At 42.4% G+C, this 19574-nt stretch overlaps 1 protein-coding gene across 3 annotated transcripts; it reads right to left on the bottom strand.

Annotated features, from left to right (window-relative positions):
• Nucleotides 1–5030: 5030 nt before the first annotated feature.
• CLBA1 (clathrin binding box of aftiphilin containing 1) lies at nucleotides 5031–17974 on the bottom strand. Of its 3 annotated transcripts, none has more exons than XM_058841634.1 (6): nucleotides 17687–17974; nucleotides 15213–15902; nucleotides 11590–11738; nucleotides 10063–10192; nucleotides 8223–8336; nucleotides 5031–7236 (listed from the first exon to the last, which is right to left on the bottom strand). In XM_058841634.1, the coding sequence occupies exons 2-6, from the start codon at nucleotides 15669–15671 to the stop codon at nucleotides 7069–7071; spliced, it is 1020 nt and encodes a 339-aa protein (XP_058697617.1). In that variant the 5' UTR covers nucleotides 15672–15902; nucleotides 17687–17974; the 3' UTR covers nucleotides 5031–7068. The 3 variants fall into 3 exon arrangements, with proteins under 3 accessions (XP_058697617.1, XP_058697624.1, XP_058697608.1); XM_058841641.1 differs by lacking the exon at nucleotides 17687–17974 and adding an exon at nucleotides 16477–16756; XM_058841625.1 differs by lacking the exon at nucleotides 17687–17974 and adding an exon at nucleotides 16497–16756.
• Nucleotides 17975–19574: the final 1600 nt, after the last annotated feature.

Below are 19574 nucleotides of genomic sequence, written 5' to 3'. Positions count from 1 at the left end.
TCCTTCAACCCTGCTTTCACTACAATTTTTAAGATTTTTATGTGCAATATTATTTAAAAAGATACACGTTTTGTATACCTGGCATTTTGGGAAGAAACGCTTCAAACTTAAAACCTCTAGCGCCTTTGGAGGATACTCAGCCAACATTTCTGCATCCTTTCAGAAACCAAGCTGAGAACACTGAGAACACATCACCCACTGCTGTGACAGCCCCTGGAGCACCCGTGGGGCTGTGGGGAGTCAGTGCTGGTGGCTCTGTCCCTCCCCGGGGCTGGGGTCACCTGGGCTCTGGAACCCTGGAGCTGCTGGCACAGGCTGTTCTGGGTGGGGCAGGGCTGTTTTTATACAGATAGACAAACACCCTGCTCAGCCAGAGATGAGATTTGCAGTGAGAACTGGTTGTCATCAGGCAGTTTGGGTTCTGTGTTTCAGCCTGAACCAAGGTCTAGATCGATCCCTGCTACCGTCTTCTGAGTTTCACACTTGCACATTGTTTTTTGGTTTGGGTTTTATTTTTTTCTTCCTTTTTTAATTACAAAACTTTTACTTTGTTCTTGAAAGCTGCAGCACCTGTCTTGGAAACTTGCAGTTGTAAAACCTTTGCTTTGGTTTCTTGTGTTTTTTTGGTTTTTGTTGTTCTGCTGAGACTTCTTATGAATGGCGCATCGGCAGAGGGGAAAAATGTCGCCTGTGTGTTGCATCTCACAGAAGTTGAAATCCTGGCCCTGTTGAAGGGGCCAGGGTGTCACCTGGTATTTCTAGTCTTAACTGATGCTGTGGCACACCTACCTTGCGCAGAGATCTCCATTTTTTGCTGTGACTCTCTCGGTTAACAGCTAGCTGCCGACATAATTTGGTGTCCCAGGCCAATGGAGAACCATTTCAGGTCACATCCTCGCAGCCATCTAGGTTGTTTAGCAACCGAAGGGTATAAATGTATTTATATGCATATATTGTATTGATTCTAATATAAAACTTCTGATCTAAAGCATTTTGAATTGCTGGATAAAGGGATTTGTTTGAAGAGTGTATAACTAGTTCTTGAAGAGGTACAGCTTCAGAATGTACACAGATTGTGCATTGTTTATAGACTACTCTGGCTTTTCCTCAGCCTCTACTTTTGTATTAAAAATATGACTGAGTAAATCCTTGAAATATTAAGGGCCTTCTGCACTGTGATGAAACAGAGATGCGGTTAAAAAATGTCTTTAAATTCAGTGATGAGGGATAAAATAAAAAGACTGCATCTAATCTCTTTTTGCATATGAAAATATGGAATGTTACTATGCAGTAAAGATATTTTGGTATGAAAATAGTATCATATAGCAAATAGTGAACACTTAATAAATACACTTACCTTGCAGTCTCTCCAGAAACAGAAGACAACTTGCTTTTCAACATTTATGTACTAAAGTTTTTTGTATACTGCAGCAAAAGATTTAATTGTTGGTAGATCTTTTATCAACAATTCAAAATGCAATTTTTGTACAAGTCCTGGCTACAGAGCTCTGTTTCTAATTGGTTGCTTGTGTCACAGTGCCAAGACCATGAGCTGGTGTGTAATGCAGTTCGGTTATGTTTGGAATTATGTGCAAAGGGAAGTTTAATTTTTAAATATGCACAAACTAATTTTAAAATCCTTCCATGTAAAATGAAGTTAGAGGCTAGTTGTGGTGGACCTATTTATTGTATGTTTGGAAATAAAAGCCACAGTTTTGCATTTAAACCAGTTATATTTTTGAGCCTTCAGTGTGGGAGTGTTTGAAAACAAAGCATAAAAATAATCTATTTGCTACCTTTTCTTTGGTCTTTCACTCAAAGACATAACATTTTCCCTAGGCATTTGTACCTTTTTTCTTTCTCCACATGCCCTCTATCCCCCATCCTTTGTCCCTAGAAATCCTAAACACCTTACAAACCTGTCCAGAAATTGCACAGGCCAGGCCCCATAAGAGGGTTCCACAGGAGGTTTCCACATACCCTGAAGGATGGATTCCTTTAGGGAAGCACCACAACTTGAGCTGGCTGCCTCCAGAGAGGGACTGTGAACACTGAAATTCCTGGGCACTTATGCCTATAACAATAATAATAAAAATAATTCAGACCATTAAGGATAATAAGGTCTGGGCTCTTCATGGTGTTGGTTCCTCCATTGCTCAGTGGTTGCTGTCTTACACAGCATCTCATCCTCCCATCCTGGGAGCCTGAGGCTGCACTTCAGGATTCGGAATCTTCTAGTAATGTTACACTCATTTTCCACAATCCATAGGTTTTCTCTACTCTAGCTACTACTATCTAAGCTGCAGCTTTGCTCTGGCTCTTAAGTTTTCACTAAAAAGCATTACACCCTCACAATCCCTTTTGAAGAAAGGTTGGCCCACAGAGTGTTTTTCCAGCTGGTAGGGCAGGGGGATTCCTGTTGGGAAGAAGTGCCAGTGTTTTAGCACTGAGCTGTCCTCTGGGCTTTGTCTCCAGTGCCCTGTGAGTGCTCCCAGCCCCTGCGGTTCTCGATGTCCCTTCAGGGGTTGCTGTGCCTGAAAGCACGTGTTACATACAAGTGTCCTTGACACACATAGTGTGACTCTCCAGACCTGTGTGCTTGTCAGACTGGACAGAAGCCCTGCCACTCTGGGCTAGTGAAAGGCAGCTTGTACAAACCCAACCGCCAGCTTCAGGTTTGGAGGTTTCCTCTTCTGTTGTAGACCTCAAAAATGAGATCCTGACCCTTCTGCAATGAACTTCCAAGGTTTAAATTGAGTCATAATCACCATTTCCCCTCATTTTTAAGTGTTTAAATAGAGATGAACATCTTTATGTGCCATGTTAAGAATTGCATCAAGTTCCCTCCATTTTAAGGGAAAAAACGTTTATCTCATATAGACTGAGGCATTAACAGCACTCTCCAGCAGCTTTCACTGATGAGACTGCACTGGCTGATGCTTACAGACTTCCTCCTCCCTTTGTCATGAATCCTGCTGACCAGTGTGAAAAGCACAGCTCTAGAAGGAGCTGCACAGAAATGCAGTGGTATGAGCACGGTGCCATCAGCTCTGGGACTGATTCATTCCTGAGGAAGCCACTGTGGATGCTGCAGCACAGAGCTGAGCCAGTGCCCGTGGCCTGGGAAACGCTGCCTTTCAAGGGTGTGCTGCAGTTCAGTGCTTTTAAGAAAATATTTTCGAAGCTTTCAGAGCAAGCTGAGACTGTTTAAAGGTGGTGTAGGCTTTCATACACTTGCATTGATTTTAGTCACGCTGAAAGATCTGAACTTAAAAGCACTCAGAGCAGCACAGCTCAGTGCAGTGCTGCTTCAAACAGCTGGCTGGGGAGGTCTGGGTGCTACCCAGAGTGCTCTGTCCAGCTTTGTCATCTGTGTGCTGGAAGTAACACTTTAAAAGACTAATTTTCCAGCACATACAACAGGAAAATACACCAAATTAAATAAACTATCCACTAGTTCTATGAGGAAGATGAGTTATAAATTAGTGGAAAAACTAACTTTGAGCTGTTTAAAATCAATGTTAGAAGTGAGTAATTAAGCTCTGAAGATGCAGAAGTGTGTCTGTAGAAGTGTGTGTTAATAAAGCAGATGTTTGGGGAAGCTGAAGGATTTTTGGCATTTCAGGATTTGCCCAGCATTCACAGGCATCTCGCCTTGATTGAAAAAAACAAAAAATGTTGCAACTTCATTCCATACATTTTTCTCTCATCAGGGCCTGCTTATCCCACCCAGCAGAGCACTAAGCCAGGCTGGCTGTGCTCTGGCATCCAGGCTGTGCTGTGGGAGGCAATTTAGGAGGTTCTCACACATATTTCAATAGAAGGAGCAGAAACTTTTTAATCTTCCAGAGCAGATCTGGAAAGTTAAACTTGCGTCCACCGGGAAATTTGGGAGTTTACAATTAATTTGAAGGTAGCTCAGTTTTAGCCAAATTCCCCTTGCTGTCTTAACTGGAGTAGGAGTACTCCAGAAAGTCCCATTTTTTAAATTATTAAAGCTGATTTTCATAATTAAAAAATACCTGAGTTCTTTTAAATCCTGCAATGACCTTGCATTTTGAAAAAAAACTTTTACCTTTACAAGATTTCTTTCATTTATTTTTCACTCCATCTTCTGCATATGCAACCAATGGTGGGCTTATAGTATGGTTAGAAATCATCCTGGAGGCTCACTGTCCCACCCTCTTTTTCTTGATTATTTTTTAATTATTAGAATAAATCAAATTCCACATTTTAGAATATGCATTGACAAATTTTCAGTCTTTCACAATGAAGTTGGTTTGAGGGATTTTTTTGCAAAGGGATGTTTACAGCATTCCTTTCACAAAGAAAGCATTTCAGTAATTACACTGCTGATGGGAACTTTGTAAAACTTTATTCTATGGGTGTATTTTCCCTCTAATCCCATCAGAAGAAAAAGGCATTGCTGTCCAGCTCTGCTGTCCAGAACTCCTGCCTTGCTCTCATTTTCACCTTTCCAAAATCCTAAGCAAATGTCAGAAGTCTGTGGTATTTCCTTTCCGCAAACGCAGAGTACAGTAACACGTTTACTTCATCAAAACTCAGGATTTCAGAGCTGAGAGCTCATAACCAAGATGAGAAATGGTGAAATTCGTCGCTTAAAAGGTGCTGAGGTAGAAAGTGGTGTCTCCTGTGTGCAGCCCTTGCAGAGCAGCCAGCGGTGTCTCTGGGCCACAGCGTGTGCTGCCACGCTGGGCTGCCTGCCAGGGACAGCAGAAGGAGGAAATGACTCAAGGAAAGCAACGGGCACTGCTTGTGCAGAACACGTCAGAGGCGCTTCCGGCACCCCTCGCTCCCCAGGATAACCACGGAAGGCAAGGCTACGTTTTTACTATGAAATGTGCCTGAAAATGGTTGGCTACACTTTGGTTGGTCTCCCTGACAGAGTCCAGTTTTGTCTTTGTGGGTACCCCCAAATGTGCCAATAGTGTCCAAATTCCAGTGGGGGCTGGAGGTAGACTGCAAGGTAGACTGCATTCAGTTAAAAAAAAAAATAAATAAAAAGAGTTGCCTGAACTCCCCAGTCTTGAAGCTGAATTGATTTACATTGCCATTCGAATTTTGCTAGGCTTTTCCCCTGGGATGGTGAATTTGTTCATCTCAGATTGGAAATGGGAGTCACAAGGTCCCTCAGTTGTCTCATGCAGCCAGTGCTGACAGGCAGTGAGGGCTCAGGTGGACCAAAGTGTCAGTCCAAAAGAGAAAGACCTGCAAGGTGGAACCCATCACCTTTGGAACCCCAGTAGTTTGCTCCCCTGCTGAGTCACAAGGGCTGAACCCTTTTTTCTTTCCATTCTGTACCTTGGACAGGGCTGTAAAATCTGCTAATATGAGGGAAAGATGACGTATGCATCCTTCTCCTAGAGTAACAGTGCAAAACATTTTTCAATACGTTCATCTAATGCTCACAAAAGCAAAGGCAAAATAGAAAGCCCAGAGGAAAAGAGGGTTCTGATGCATCAGTGAATGTTGCACACAGTATGAGCTGCCCCCTCAAGCCCCTCTGCAGGTCCCTGCTTGTCTGAAAGCATAAAAATGGGATTTTAATCTTATAATTGATTTTAATAATGTTTATTACCAGCCTTAACTATTCATTCACCATTTACTGGCAATTTAACATTTTGTGAGCTTATGACTACAACCTATTTAATACATATTTAAGAGCTCTGAAAGAATATAAGGGAAATTGAAAATTAATTCATATCTAGGGTTAACTGAAAAAGTTAACCCTGCTCTTGTATCCATATGGAGTTTCCAGTTTGGCTTTGCAGGACTCTCTCCAGGGCCAGGGAAGCTGCAGAGCCACTTTAAAAGAGCATTTTTCCAAATGCTCTGTTCCATCTACTGAGTAAGCAGGACAGAGTTCATCCCATGCTAATAGCACTGAGGTAACACTGAAGTTATTACAGCAATTGTAACGTCACTGCTGAACACTTTACTAGATTAAGGATTGAAGTCTGCCAGTGCTTTATAGTATTCTTAAATCTAAGAACAGAAGAGGCGCTTCATTAAATAATTAACTGACTTAGTTTTGGAACACCCAATTTTGTTCCCTGCTTTCAACACATAAAATATCAGTTGCCATGCTTAGCAACTCTTTAAAACAAAAAGCCATATAAAGTTTTCATATTCACAATGGCCAGAGCAGCAAACAGCTCCGTAACTTGTGTAAAAGTTACTGCCAATGAATAAATAAAGCTGTTGCAGGTGGCAGGGAACCAACACGAATTCTTCTGAATGACAGCAAGGTGCATCCCCTGTGGCACTCAGGCATGCAGGAAGATGGGCAACAGTCAATAATTTCTATAAAATTTTAAAAGGGCAGGCATTTACACCATTATGCAAGTCCTGAACTGCAACTCTGCTGAGCTTTTACAAGCAGGGTATGTAAGTGTGGCTGAATGAACCCAACATGTCCTGTGACAATCAGCTTCAACAAGGTGATTTATTTCAGCCAGAAACCAATGCCAGAACGAAGCATTTTGCTGCCTCCACCCCTATCACCACAGCAAGCTTCACCAGACAGAAATTAAGACACTTCTATTTTGCTAACCCCCACTCAAAGTCCCCAAATGAAGAAGGCTCCTCTCACTACACCCATTCCAAAGCAGCAATCTCAGCTGATCCAAACTGGAGCAGGTATGAGGAGAGATGGTGACAAGGCACATTACCACACACCTGAGACTTGTGCAGGCTCTGGCAGGGAAAGAAGGGTTTTGATTGAAGAGGCATTAAGGCCTGAAAGGTCAGTAGTTCAGGAGGCTCCACCAGAGCTATCTTGAAGTGTGGCTGCAGCTGCAGCATTTACTGTAAGAGACACGACTCTGCAGCAAAATTGAGCAGGGCAAAATTACAAAATCTGAGTTCACAACTAAAGAGGAGAAATATCTTCTAAGAACATGGCCTTAGGTCCCTCATATACAGCAATTTGTCACTTTCCTAAAGAATATCTCTAGTCTATAGTACCAAGTCAGTAACAAAATCAAGGTAGACTGCATTCAGTTAAAAAAAAAAAATAAATAAAAAAGGTTAAAAATTGCATTTAGTTCAACAAACATCACTACTGAAAAATTTCATTTTTAGGTTGTGTGTAGCAAAAATCTGCTTCTTCCTTGGGATTGTTATACACTGTGTGCTCTCATTTGATGGCGTGGTCTTCAAAAAGAGGTTACAGGAGAAAAGGTGACCATGTCTGGAGTCTGGTGACACAGAAAGCTGAGTGAAAAAGGAAAACTTAGTTAATTTTTTCCATCCTACAGGAGGTTAATCACTTTGCATAAGTCAACCTAATTTAAATAAATTTTCATTAAAATAATTGTTAAAAAATTATTTAAATTTTTTTAGAGGATAAAAAATACATATATATGAAGATAAATAGAAAACATCCTATTATATGATTTGACTTACCTTAAATTAAAAATAGTAACTTATATTTTTTAATGACTTTTTCTTTGAGACACCAAGCTGCAGCATTTGTTCTTTCCCTTATAAGGCTATCCCAGAAATACACTGTCCTTTTACCTTAACTTTGTACCACAATTCTTTTTTCTTTTATTCCTTCTTTGTCTACCTCAAACCACTTCTCCTCTGTCTAAACCCTGTTCCTGTATTTTACACATTTCCAACGTGATTCAGCCACTGTGATCCCCTTCACATACTCACTGAAGCAAGCAGAACTGAATTATGAAGGAATAAGATGGACAGTCCTTTTAAGTTTTATCTCTGAATTATCCAACCTATCATCTCTTGTGAACGAGGTTCCCAGAACAGTTAAACACCTTCACTGTCCACAGCAGTAAATAGAATAAAACAGAGCAGTGAAAGCATGTCTGAAACTATCTGTCTCCACAGTGGCAACAGCTGCTCAGTTTTATTCTCCACTGAGGAAGGGACCTTGGGTTAAGAATATTTCTCCAAAATACCTTGCTAAAAAACAGACTGAGGTGATTGAGGTGTTCTGCAGCAATGAAGTATGACACAATTTTCCTTCCAACTTGCATTGCTATAGCATGAAACAAACCAGCACCAAGGTATCTTTTCTGAAGCTGTCAGAGTTTTCAAAGAGCAAAAACCAACTCCACATCCAAAAGTTACACCAGGACTAAACCATTACATGAGAACAGGTGCAGGGACAGCAGAGAGGAGCATGCTAAATACACTCTGTGCTTCTCCGAAGTGCTCACTTCCAGAACAATCCTTACCTTGGTCTGGATCAATGCTTTGCAGTCATTAACACTGAATCCATCAAATCTAAAGTCCTCATTATCTTTGACATCTGATTCCTCAAGAATATCAGCCTGGTTCTCTGAAACGTCCTAAAAAAACATAATTTACATTTTACTTATGAATTTATTTATGCATTTCTATCTGATTCCAATGCATACAACCTAAAGACAAGTTTCCTTCAAATAACAACCACTAAATTTTGCTTTCTGAAGCTGTATTTTATCATGTGTCCCCCTTTGCATTAAAACAATTTTATGCAGAACCAGTCCTATGATGCCTTTTGTATTTTTCAGATTCTGTACTGCATTAGTGTATAACTCTGGACTCTGTATAGAATGCTAGTTACCTTTCTTCACATTTTGGTCAGACTAAACAATCCTTCTGGGCCTGAGACCCAAGGTCATCAACACAGCCTCAGGTTCGAAAAGTATAAACAGAAGTAAATCGGGAGAGAAGCAAACCAGGGAATGTTACTTCATTACCTGAAGCTATAATTGGGCAATTAACCTCTGATATGCAAACAGACCAAACATTTATCTGTTTGAGAAAACTGGTGACCTCGTCCAGTCTGTCTCGGGTGTAGCCTTTGCACTGCCCAAGGTGTATCCTTTGAAGGCATTTTAATAAATACCTACTTTATTCTCTAACTCTGTCTAGCCTCTGTTCCAGGTAGCCCCTCAAGGCATCACCTACACATGTGAATCTGTGACTTCAATTAATAAAAAAGTAATTTCCAATTAGAATTAGCCTTAATTAGCACCAAAGCATTGCTGAGAAATGCATCTTAATCAGTATTGTTAAAAGCAATACAGTTTTCCAGTAAGAGATAAGAAGTAATGATGTTAAGTTTAAGCTGCCTGGGCGTTGATTTAATGCTGGGGGGCAAGAAAAGAACAGAAAGAGACTTTAGCCATGTTAGAGAAATGTCTCCAGTTCTCTCTCTGTTAAATTAGAGTACTCCAAAGTGACTTTTTCAAGTGCAAAATAGGTTTCTACCTTCAGCACCGTCCTTCTGTTTGTATATAACTTACATGAAAAGTCAAATATGCCCATAAAATCATTACCTTGCCAACCCTGTGCTTCAGCATTCAAATAATCAATTGAAATAGTTACTTCTGAAAATTACATGTGACTAATAAATCCCAGCTAAATAACTGAATTCTAAACCATCCCTGACACCTGTATCTTCTCAAAACAAGAGATTGTTAAACAGAGATATTTCTATTTGAGATCTTTCAACACTGCTGGTTTGGTTTCAATCCAATTTAAAACATTCTCCCTCAAGCCTCACAAAAGCAGACAGAGGAATAATGTGAGGAAAGGGGAAGTTGAACACACTTTCAGTTTCTTCACAGTAAAAACATCCAATAATTACTGTAACAGCCCCTCTGATTCAGATCTGATTTTCACTTCACAGAAAGATATTACAGGCTAACAGTTTTCTCACAGTCTGAGCAAAAAAAGTAAACAATCCTATAGCACACACACCAGGGAGCTGACCCTCTACCACCTGAAAACTACTTCTCCATCTCTACCAAAGCTGAGTGTACCACCTAACTACAGGGAACTGTGCTGGGCAGACTTCAATGTAAAGACAATCAAAGTGTGATCCTGCACAATTTCTTAGTTACTTACACATGAAGATGAGAAAACACTAAGCTATTGTCTTAAAAACCTCCCTGTTAAAAAAAAAAAAAACAACCTTGTGACTCACCCAGATCCAGTCCCTCATGCATCTGCATGTACAGCTTGCAGAAGATCAGATTCCCAACCCAATGTTTATGCTGGCAGAATGGAAAACCATTGTTCAGTTACCTTTTGATTTGCATCTATTCCGAGAACACTCAAGAGGTTTTCTTGACAGTGAGATTTACTCCAGGGATATCTTAAACTGGGGGTATTATCAAAGTCTCTGAGTGCTCTCCATACATTTCCAGAATTCATGCTAGGAAACAAAACACAATTTGAGGTTTAGAGCTGAGGCTTCCAGTGAACATATGCAACAGTTATTTTCACTACATACAGCTGTATACTAACCCTGATCCAACAAGCAGCTCATCTTAAAGCTCTTTCTACACTTGTCCAAGCTACCAACCCAAGGTACTAATGAGCTGGCACAACAATTAGTGGAAGCAGTAAGTCAGCATAAGTGTATGTTTGTGCTCCTCAGATAAGAAGGGCACCAGAAGCTCATGTCAGACTGCTGCTTCTGTGAAATGTGGGCAGAGTTTAGCCCTGATAGTTCTGCACTTTGCCTTTTCTGTCTCTCAAGTCCTTCTCCATCTCAAAGGTCATGCTTCACCTCTGCAGCCCCTGTAGGACAGACCAAGCCAAAGGCACTCACTGCTGAAACTGCAAGGAGAGACTTCCCTCGGCGTGGTACTTTGGATCCTTACACTGCATTCATTGCATATAAAAATTCAGTTGGGCTTTACTTAGTTTGCACTTGTCATTGGCCTTAGTTACTCATCACAGTAGATGAGGAAATTTTTGTTTTTACTTGCCACTCTGCTGTAATAGTGCAGTCCCCTTTACAATTATATTTCTCTACAAGTTTGATGCTGATTAAAATATAGCACATATGCAGGGAACTTGGCTAAAAGGGTGCCCACATTAAATGTTCTACCTTCATTTCTTCTGAGTCTTAGGACATTTCTCAAATGTGGTCTGACACTTTCTCCATGAAAAAATAACTGCAACACTATTCATTAGCTACAATACTGCTCTGAAGCTGCTGATCCTTAAAAAACATGCAACAAAACTAGAAGTGCTCCAGCTGTCACAAGAGAAAGCTTAGTTAATGATACTAATTGCTATTAACATAGCCCAGGAAAGAAGACAGATGCACCACAGATTCTGAAGCACATCTGGTTAAATATGAAAAGAAGTTACCAACTGGGAGAACTGAGGGGGAAGAAAAAAAAAAAAAAAAGTAAGTTGTTAGTAGAAGCAGCAGCCTCCAATGATGAAGAAATAAGTGGGATGTGCTGTAAAGAAAGGACAAGCAAACAGGAAGAACAGGCTGCCTGTTGGGTTCTGGCATTCCAGAGGCTTAGTCATAAGGAGGCACACCAACAGAAGGAAAAACCCTAGGCAGGAATTTGTAATTTTGATATATTCCCTTCATTGTTTTCCAATGGCTAAAACACCATCCATTTCCTTTAAAAACATGCTACAAAACTGGTAAGATCTATGCACTGAAAAGAATACTACTAAAAAGATTTTTAAGTGTACCACTTATTTTTAAATTATGAAACAAACAGTGCAGTTGATGAGGAACCTTTTTTCTTTTTTTTTTTTTTTATTTTTTTTATTCTTACACTAGGAATCTAAACTCATTACCAAAGTTGATTCTTCAAAAGTTCAGGAATCCAAACATTTTCATTATTTGCATCAAGAACTTGCTCTAAGCTTCTTATGCACTCTCTGGACTGTGGTACAAAGACTTCTGGAAAGCCCAACTTAAATGTCTCCTCATAGCTGTGGTCTTCCTAAAAAAAAGAGAATTTTATTGCATACACCGTACAGACCATCCCCATAGTTCATGAAGGACCTAGTCCAAAGACTACAATGATTCTTGAGATTGTCTTTTTGTTTTTAGACTTTATATTTATATTAATATTCATAGCAGAGGGACTGAGCTCATATTTCAGTGTTTTGAGTATTTTGAGTACCTAGAATTAGAAGAAGCAAGAGTCCCAGAGTTTCTAATGAACCTTAGACTTTAACTTCCCAGCTTCTCGGTCACAGACTTGCATATTTATTACCTATGACTCCTCCTTCTGTTCAGTTAATTCAGTCCAGGTCAAGGCTGACCCACACATCAATTCAAAAGCTTCTTCTGCTAATTCAGTATTCAAACACCCCAATTCAAATGTAACACAGCTGCCAAATACTACAGTTAATAATACTAATAAACACTTGCACTATGCAAGTCTGCAAAAAAGCTGGGGTGAGGATGTTCCTAGCCTTGCATTTGCACCAAACTTTTTCCAGCCTATGTTAAAAATCAGATCCAGATTTAAATCCTTGCTCCTCCTCAAGCAGTGATGAAGAGGAGGTTTAGAGGACTGTCCACAGCAAAGGAGTGATCTAGACAGGTGTCATGGAACTAACCACTAGTAAGTAGGGTTATCTGACAACTAAGAAATACATATACAAGGGAAAACATGCATAATTTACATCCTATCCTAGAGGCATGCCATCTGGTTTGGAAGCTGTATCCTTTTATTCCTTCAAGAAGGGAATTACTGCAATTTTCCAAATAAAAGCAAATTAATTGACTTCACCACCCTGCCCAGGGAGTGCAAGGCAAGAGCAGCAACACTGTGAAAATTCAAGAATGGAACCAGTCAGTTGATTACCCAGCAATCAACAATTTAGTATGAAAACCCTTAAGCATATATACTCCATATTTTTATAGTTTCATCTAATTGTAATTCAAAGAGCTGAAATATTTCCACAGTCTCATTACACTGAACACAGATAAGTGGGGTGAATACTGAGTATGGATTTAATCTAAGGATAAGTGGGCAAAATCAACAGAGCTGGTAGAAGGCTTCTGCACTTCTGGCCATGCTTCAAGGAACAGAATTTGTGCCCCATGCTGCCCCCTCCTGAAGTAAGGCCTTGCTAAAATCCTGTCCTGATGATTCACTGCTGGGACATTCAAAAACTTCTGGGTAAATTCCTTAGAGTCTTGCCCAAAGTGTAACAATAGTTTCAATCAATTTGTAAATTACCTCAACAGGGACACAACCTAGAGGAACCTGACCAAAGCTGGAGAGGCAGAATTCTGTGAAGCAGCACTTGTTAAAGCATACATGGTCAAGGAAAAAAAAAAAACAAACAAACAACTTCCAGGTAGGCAGCAAAACTGAGATGGGAGTCAAGGAAAAGCCAGGCAGCTGCTCTTGGCTTTGGGATGGGAGAAGTTAACAAACCCAGGGAATGCATGGAGGGAAGCACAGCTCTGCCTCAACTGCAGCATCTCTGTAGAGCCTTGGTGCTGCTCCAACACACATGCAAGTCACTAACTTATAGTTTAGCCAAGACAGATAAAGATATTTTTATTACCTTTATTGCTGTCTATTACAGTGAATGTTTCTGAAACAAAGTGTGGGTATATTTCCATTTATCTTGTGGCTTTGTACTAATTATAAAAAATCAATGTACAAAGTTCACATTGGTACTTTCTGAATAAATCCTCTATATCCTATTATATCAAAATTCCCATGGATTAAACACATGCACCAGTCCCTCTCTCAAAGGCCAACGTTTAAAGAGCATATGAAAAATCCTCAAAGTATTCAATTGTGCAGGCAAACTACCCAGCCACTGCAAGGAAATTAATGATTGTTTCCATCTTAAAACACACAATTCTGATCCCGATTGACATCATTTAATTAACTGAAGCAATAAACACTGAATATCAGACCTCTGACCTGAGATGATTTCTAGAGGTCTCTTCCAACACACCTGGCCTTTTTCCTATTGATCATACAGAAGCCAGAGTCCCAGTTCAAAGACTTTATGATCTCAAACTAACAACGCAAAAAGCACAGGGATAAAGGACAGGCTACACACACATTCTACATTCCAAGGAATCTCCAGCAGCTCTGTGGCTGTCTCTCTACCTTGAGACAAGAAAAGACAACTTGAAACTCTAAGTATGGGTAACTTATTTAACTTGTACTGGACATTTCCTTCTGCCTTTAACAAATGCAAAATAAAGAAAAGGCTTCAGTAAGATTAAGATCTGTTGCTTTTGGAAAGAAACCAAGCAACCTGCTATATTCCATTTCAGCTTCAGTCATTACAACATTCTCCAACAGAAGACTTCTTGTCCCCCATTCCCAGGATTACAAAAAATTTGAATTCTCTGTTTGTTCACACCAATAACCAGGTATTTTGTGTATCTACACTCAGTCAGTGTGGGCAGCTTTTCCCACCTGCATCTTTGTGCTTTTCCTAGTAACACCTCTGCAACAAGTAAGATTCCTAGGCAAAGGGCAAGAAATCCTGTCTCCACAAAAGTCTCAGTTCCCTACACAAAGTGAAACTCACCCAACAGACTACAAGCAGTAAGTTCTACTGCTACAGATTAACCCCATGGAAGTCCTAGCTGATTATTCTCCTTTTTAAAATGTTGTCATTTAGGATTAAAGTAGTAAGAACAAGGGGATTTTGTTCTGTATTTCTATGTTCTTTCTTCCCTTTTGTTACTTTCCTTTGCTGATGCATGTTTGGTCCACATGGAAACACATTTATCCCAACAAGACATAACCCTTTACCTGAACAGGTTTTATTTTGTGCTGATAAGAATTCATTGCATTATTTATGCAGAATTTTATCTCTAACATTTTAAGAATGAATGTTATATCCTATGTTAAAAAAAATCATATTATTTCTATTAATTTCTCGTGTGTCACCATCAGTCTAAAATTCCAGAAAAACTGTTGATATTACTCACGGAGTATACTGAGCATACTAAGTAATAAAATACGTTGTTTTTGCCAATTTCTAACTCAATGGTTTGTGGGTTTACTTCAATAAGTTTGCAGACAACTCACAGAATTTCTGTCCACCCTGCTTTTGTCATCCACCTTCCCAATTCGTTCCAAATTGTTGTTACTTATGCTCTTTCTTGTCTAAATTTTAAACTTCATGTCCTTCAGGGCAAGGTTCAAGGTGCCTACGTGCTTACTTGCCTATGTACCTACTTATTCCTAGTGCCTGGAAGCAAAATAGTGCATTACATTCTTTAAAGCTCTCCAGCAGGACAGCTTAAGTATTTGTCAAACACTGTAAAGGAGCTGCTTTTGTTCCACTTGAGGTAGCTTCGAAGCAGCTCAGGAGAGTTTCCCTGCATGTGCAGCACCAGCCTCCACAGAGAAGACAGATCCAGAGGTGTAGGGAGCAGCAACACGAGCATTTCTGCTCCTTGGTTTGCTGTGAACATGTACCTCATTCAGAGAGCCCGAAGCCTCCTGCATCCCATGGCACAGAGATGGCTCAGCACACACCCGGGCAGCAGAAAAGCTCCAGTCTCCGCTGAGTAGGTCTGGGTCAGCTCCAGAAGGTTTTGTTGCGTTCACCAAAACTTCAGGGTTATGACTGAATCTCTCTGGTTTGTCTAAGGGCTCCTTGAAGCCTTCAAAATCACCCCAGGAAGAACTGCGTTCTGAGGTGCTAAAGCTGCTCTCAGAAAACCCCTCACAACTTCTCCCTTTGCTGTTCATTACAGGGAGGCTTTGCTGCATTGCTTCAAGATTAAAAATTTCTTCATTACTTGTTCTTTCATTCCAGTTACAGTCACTTTCATCGAGAGACACGACACCTGTCTCAGCTGCCAGGTCTTTTAGAGGCTCACAGTGTGATATGTCTGTATTAGCAAAACTTTCTACCACTGACAAGTTCTGCATCTTTGTTCAGGAGAAAAAAAAAAAATAATTTGTTGAAATCCGTACTGCAAAAAGGTTACTGAAGTTCAGTTGCATCAGAAATATGAGTGTTTCCAAAACAAAATCAAATTCTTCATTTCACCCCAAAGAATAACAACACTGCTGAAACAAAACAGGATGTCCTTCAGCCTCTCCTCCAGTACTCGGCATGTGCACGTTGTTCAGCCTCACTTTCTGTGGAGAGTATTAAGCCTGCAAAGAAAGGATTATAAATAAATACCTCTGTGATAAGGCCTGTGTAGGAATAAAGATAGCTGATAAGGTAGGAGAAGGAATGCTTGCATTAAAATAAACACATTCCAGCATTATCCACTGAAAATTGCTGTAGGCAAAATTATTTAAAATTTACACTGAACTATCTGCCCACACCACAAGAAAGCCATGAAATTAGTGAACAATACTCAACAAATACATAACAGAAGTTGCTGGATTAACGCGGTACTGAGTATACTGGAAACAAACCAATATAACTACAGTCAATGCCCAACTCTTTAAAACTATTTTCTGTAATTACTTCATCGACCTCAAGCACACTCAAATAATGCTATTTCTGCCTGCACAGGCTGCCCCATCCCAACGACTAGAATCCTGTAAAAATACAGTATTTCCAGCTATTCACGTAATTGAGGCAGATCTAATAAATTCAGTTTGGCATCTGTAAATGATACAGACAGTGCAGCATTGACCATGTTAGATTAACCCCATAACCAAATCCTCAAGCATCTTCCCGAGCTGTTTTGGAGGGGGGCGGCTTAAAAACACTCACTGAACGCGCTTCTCACCGACCTGCCGCAGTGTTTCACAGAACCGAATGTGTGATTTCCCCCGGGTTTCCTCCGCAGGCGGGCCGGGCACAGAGCAGGGGTGCGGCAGGTCCCTCGGCTGCCCGCAGGGACACGGCGGAGTCCCCGGGAGGGACAGGGCGGGGAACGCGTCCGGAGCTGCGGGTGCTTCACCCGGGGCAGCGGCTGCTCCGCCCGCGATGTCACCTGTGCGGCCGGGGAGCGGGGCCACCGCAGCGGGGTCACCACAGCGGGGTTACCGGAGCGGGGTCACCGGAACGGGGCCACCGGAGCGGGGCCACCGGAATGTCCACACCGGAGCGGGGTCACCGGAGTGTTCACACCGGAGTGTTCACACCGGAGCGGCCCCACCTGAGCAACCCCACCGGAGCACCCTCACCGCCGCCGCTCGCAGGTCGCCAGGGGCGGGCCGAGGTGTGCGGGGCGGGCCGGGGCGGGCGGCGGGGCCGGCACCGCCCGGGGACAGCCGAGCCCTCCATCCCTCCGCCCAGCGAGGGCAGCGAGCCGCAGCTCATCCCCAGCGCCCGCTGGCTCCCCTCGCTCGGCTTCCACCAGCGCCTCTCCATCCTCGGCCCCGGGCCCCGTTCCACCCGCACCCCACGGGTTACAGCCGCCCTGCCCGCCGGGAAGAGGCTGGGGTTCAAATTGTGAAAAAGAAAAGTATTCACTCTTTTTTTTTCCTCCCCCAGCTTCTTGCTGCAGCCTGGCAGGCTGAGGACGCACGGCTTGATGGTGGTGGTTCCTGTTTGCCTTTCATTTGAGACTAGCTAAAATTCCCACATAGTTGCAAACTTCGAGTTTATGGATTTCATAAAAGTGACAATCAGTCCACCCATTAACAGAACCTCAGGATAAAATAGTAGGAAAAGACCAACAACAACCCTCTTCCTCCCTCTCTTCTTTTGCCCCCCAAGGTATTTGGCTGTCCCCCCTCTCTGCTGAGGCTGAGGCTTGATCCCCTCCCAGCCAGAAAAGCCAGAAGCTGTGGGTCCAGTGCACACAGGTCGCCCCACGGCCTGGCTGACCATCCCATCCCATCCCATCCCATCCCATCCCATCCCATCCCATCCCATCCCATCCCATCCCATCCCATCCCATCCCATCCCATCCCATCCCATCCCATCCCATCCCATCCCATCCCATCCCATCCCATCCCATCCCATCCCATCCCACCTTGCCAGGAACAGAGGTGTGGGCCAGGGGCTGCGTGCCCCAGGCTGGCTGCTCCCAGGCCTGGGGGTCAGAGGGAATGACACAGAAAATTCCTCAGCTCCCTGTCCTCAGGCTGGGTTAAACATCTGGGTAGTCCCGAGGAACAGGGGACAGTTGTAAAAGCAAGGAAAGAGGTTTTCTGGAGCAAGGCCCAAACTAAAAAGCTTTCTCTAGGCACTACAGTACATATGTTTTCCAGCCCAGACACAGACACATGCGCTGCTCCCACGCATCTGACTCTCATTCCAGGCTGTAGTGCTTAATCCGAGGGCGAGAGGCTGGATTTGGGAGCGATGCCCAGACGCAGAGCCAAAGAAACTTTATTGGCAACTGCCTGAAATGTTTTTGTAATTTGTTTTCTTTCTGCTTCGGAGCGGTTTCCTGCCCTGCGTGGCCATCCCGTGGCAGCCTGCAGCTCTCAGGATATCCGACCGGCCCGGCGAGGCTGATTCAGCCCCAAAGCGCCTGACACCGGCTGGGCTGGTGTCACTCCCACGCTGCTGTCACTGTGTGCCCTGGGGACCTCAGGGCTTCCAGCTCTCTCTTCAGTTTTGAAGGGAGATCAACATTTTTTTGCTGTGACTGAGGTTGTTTTGCTCGGCTCTACACTTTCACCTTTGTCTTCTCCAAGGAAAGGGCCACAAGTAGGCGGCACAAAGGCTGAGGTGCTCCTCTCCTCCACCACACTTCGCATCCGGAGGGGAAGGGCTGCGTGGGATTTGCAAACCCTGCCGAGTTCAAGGTGTCCCTGCAGCAGAGCAAGGAGCTGTGGGAGAGCTGGGGATCTTCAGAAGCTGCCACAGGCCTCAGACACCAGAGTGTGGGAACAAAAGAAGCTCCAGCACCTTCTTCCCAGAGCAACATCAGGAATTCTGTGAAGGGCTGGCCATGTACCGCTGTTGTTTGTGTCTCTCCAGCACCTTATAACCCACCTTGGGAAATCCAGTTGCTACCCCTGGGTCTCTGCAGTGGAGCAATTGGCTGCAGCATCTGCTGGGTGTAACCACTGCTGCCTTCTGCTCTCGGGAAAACGCTGATGAAAACCCACAAAAACACAAGAAAAACCTGCCCTGCTGTGTTTTTGGAAGGTTTGCTCTTCAAAGGGGGTCGGTGTGAAGTACAGCCGCCCTGCAAAGTGGATTTCACCTGTCCTCACCTGAATTCACTCCTCTGGACTCAGCTGAGTGTGTGACAGCTGCTGCTGGGATCACCAGCCCCTGCTTTAAGTGACACTGGTGTTTAAGTTAGAAGCATCAACACCCTTGGATTAAGAATTTTCCCCTCTGAAGTACAGTGGGATAAAATTCCTGTTATCTGTTTGGGGGAAAAAAAGAATTTTACAGTTTTGTCAGACCAGGCCTTGTGTATAATTACTGCATTAAATCAGTATTTTCTTTTTGAACAGTCACTGTGGGGTTTTGGTTTGTTTTTTGTTGGTTTTGGTTTTTTTTATATAACTCAGTCATTTAAAGGTAAAACATGGTCAAAATTACCTACTTAAGAGGTAAAGAGGTCAAAAGCTTCAGACACGGAATATAAGCTTATATTTAGACACACACATATGCATCTACCAGAGCAGAACATTGTTACTCAAAAATTCACCAATTCAAACAACTGAATTGACTGAACACTTGTCTTTAACTTATTATTACTGCTCCTCTAAGCATTCCTACTGGAAAATCATTTGAGTTTAGTACACATGTTCTAGAATTATTATATTTTTCCTTTTATCCTTTAGAAAAACACCAATTTGCAGTGAAAAAAATCAACATAGTAACTGAAAAGTATTTATTTTCAGGTCAAATCAGCACCGTGCTGCTGTATTACAAATCTGTTTGGTTATGAAAGA

This window comes from Poecile atricapillus, chromosome 1, assembly GCF_030490865.1.
Source record: "Poecile atricapillus isolate bPoeAtr1 chromosome 1, bPoeAtr1.hap1, whole genome shotgun sequence".
Taxonomy (NCBI): Eukaryota; Metazoa; Chordata; class Aves; order Passeriformes; family Paridae; genus Poecile; species Poecile atricapillus.
This window is presented reverse-complemented; position numbering and strand designations above follow the sequence as displayed.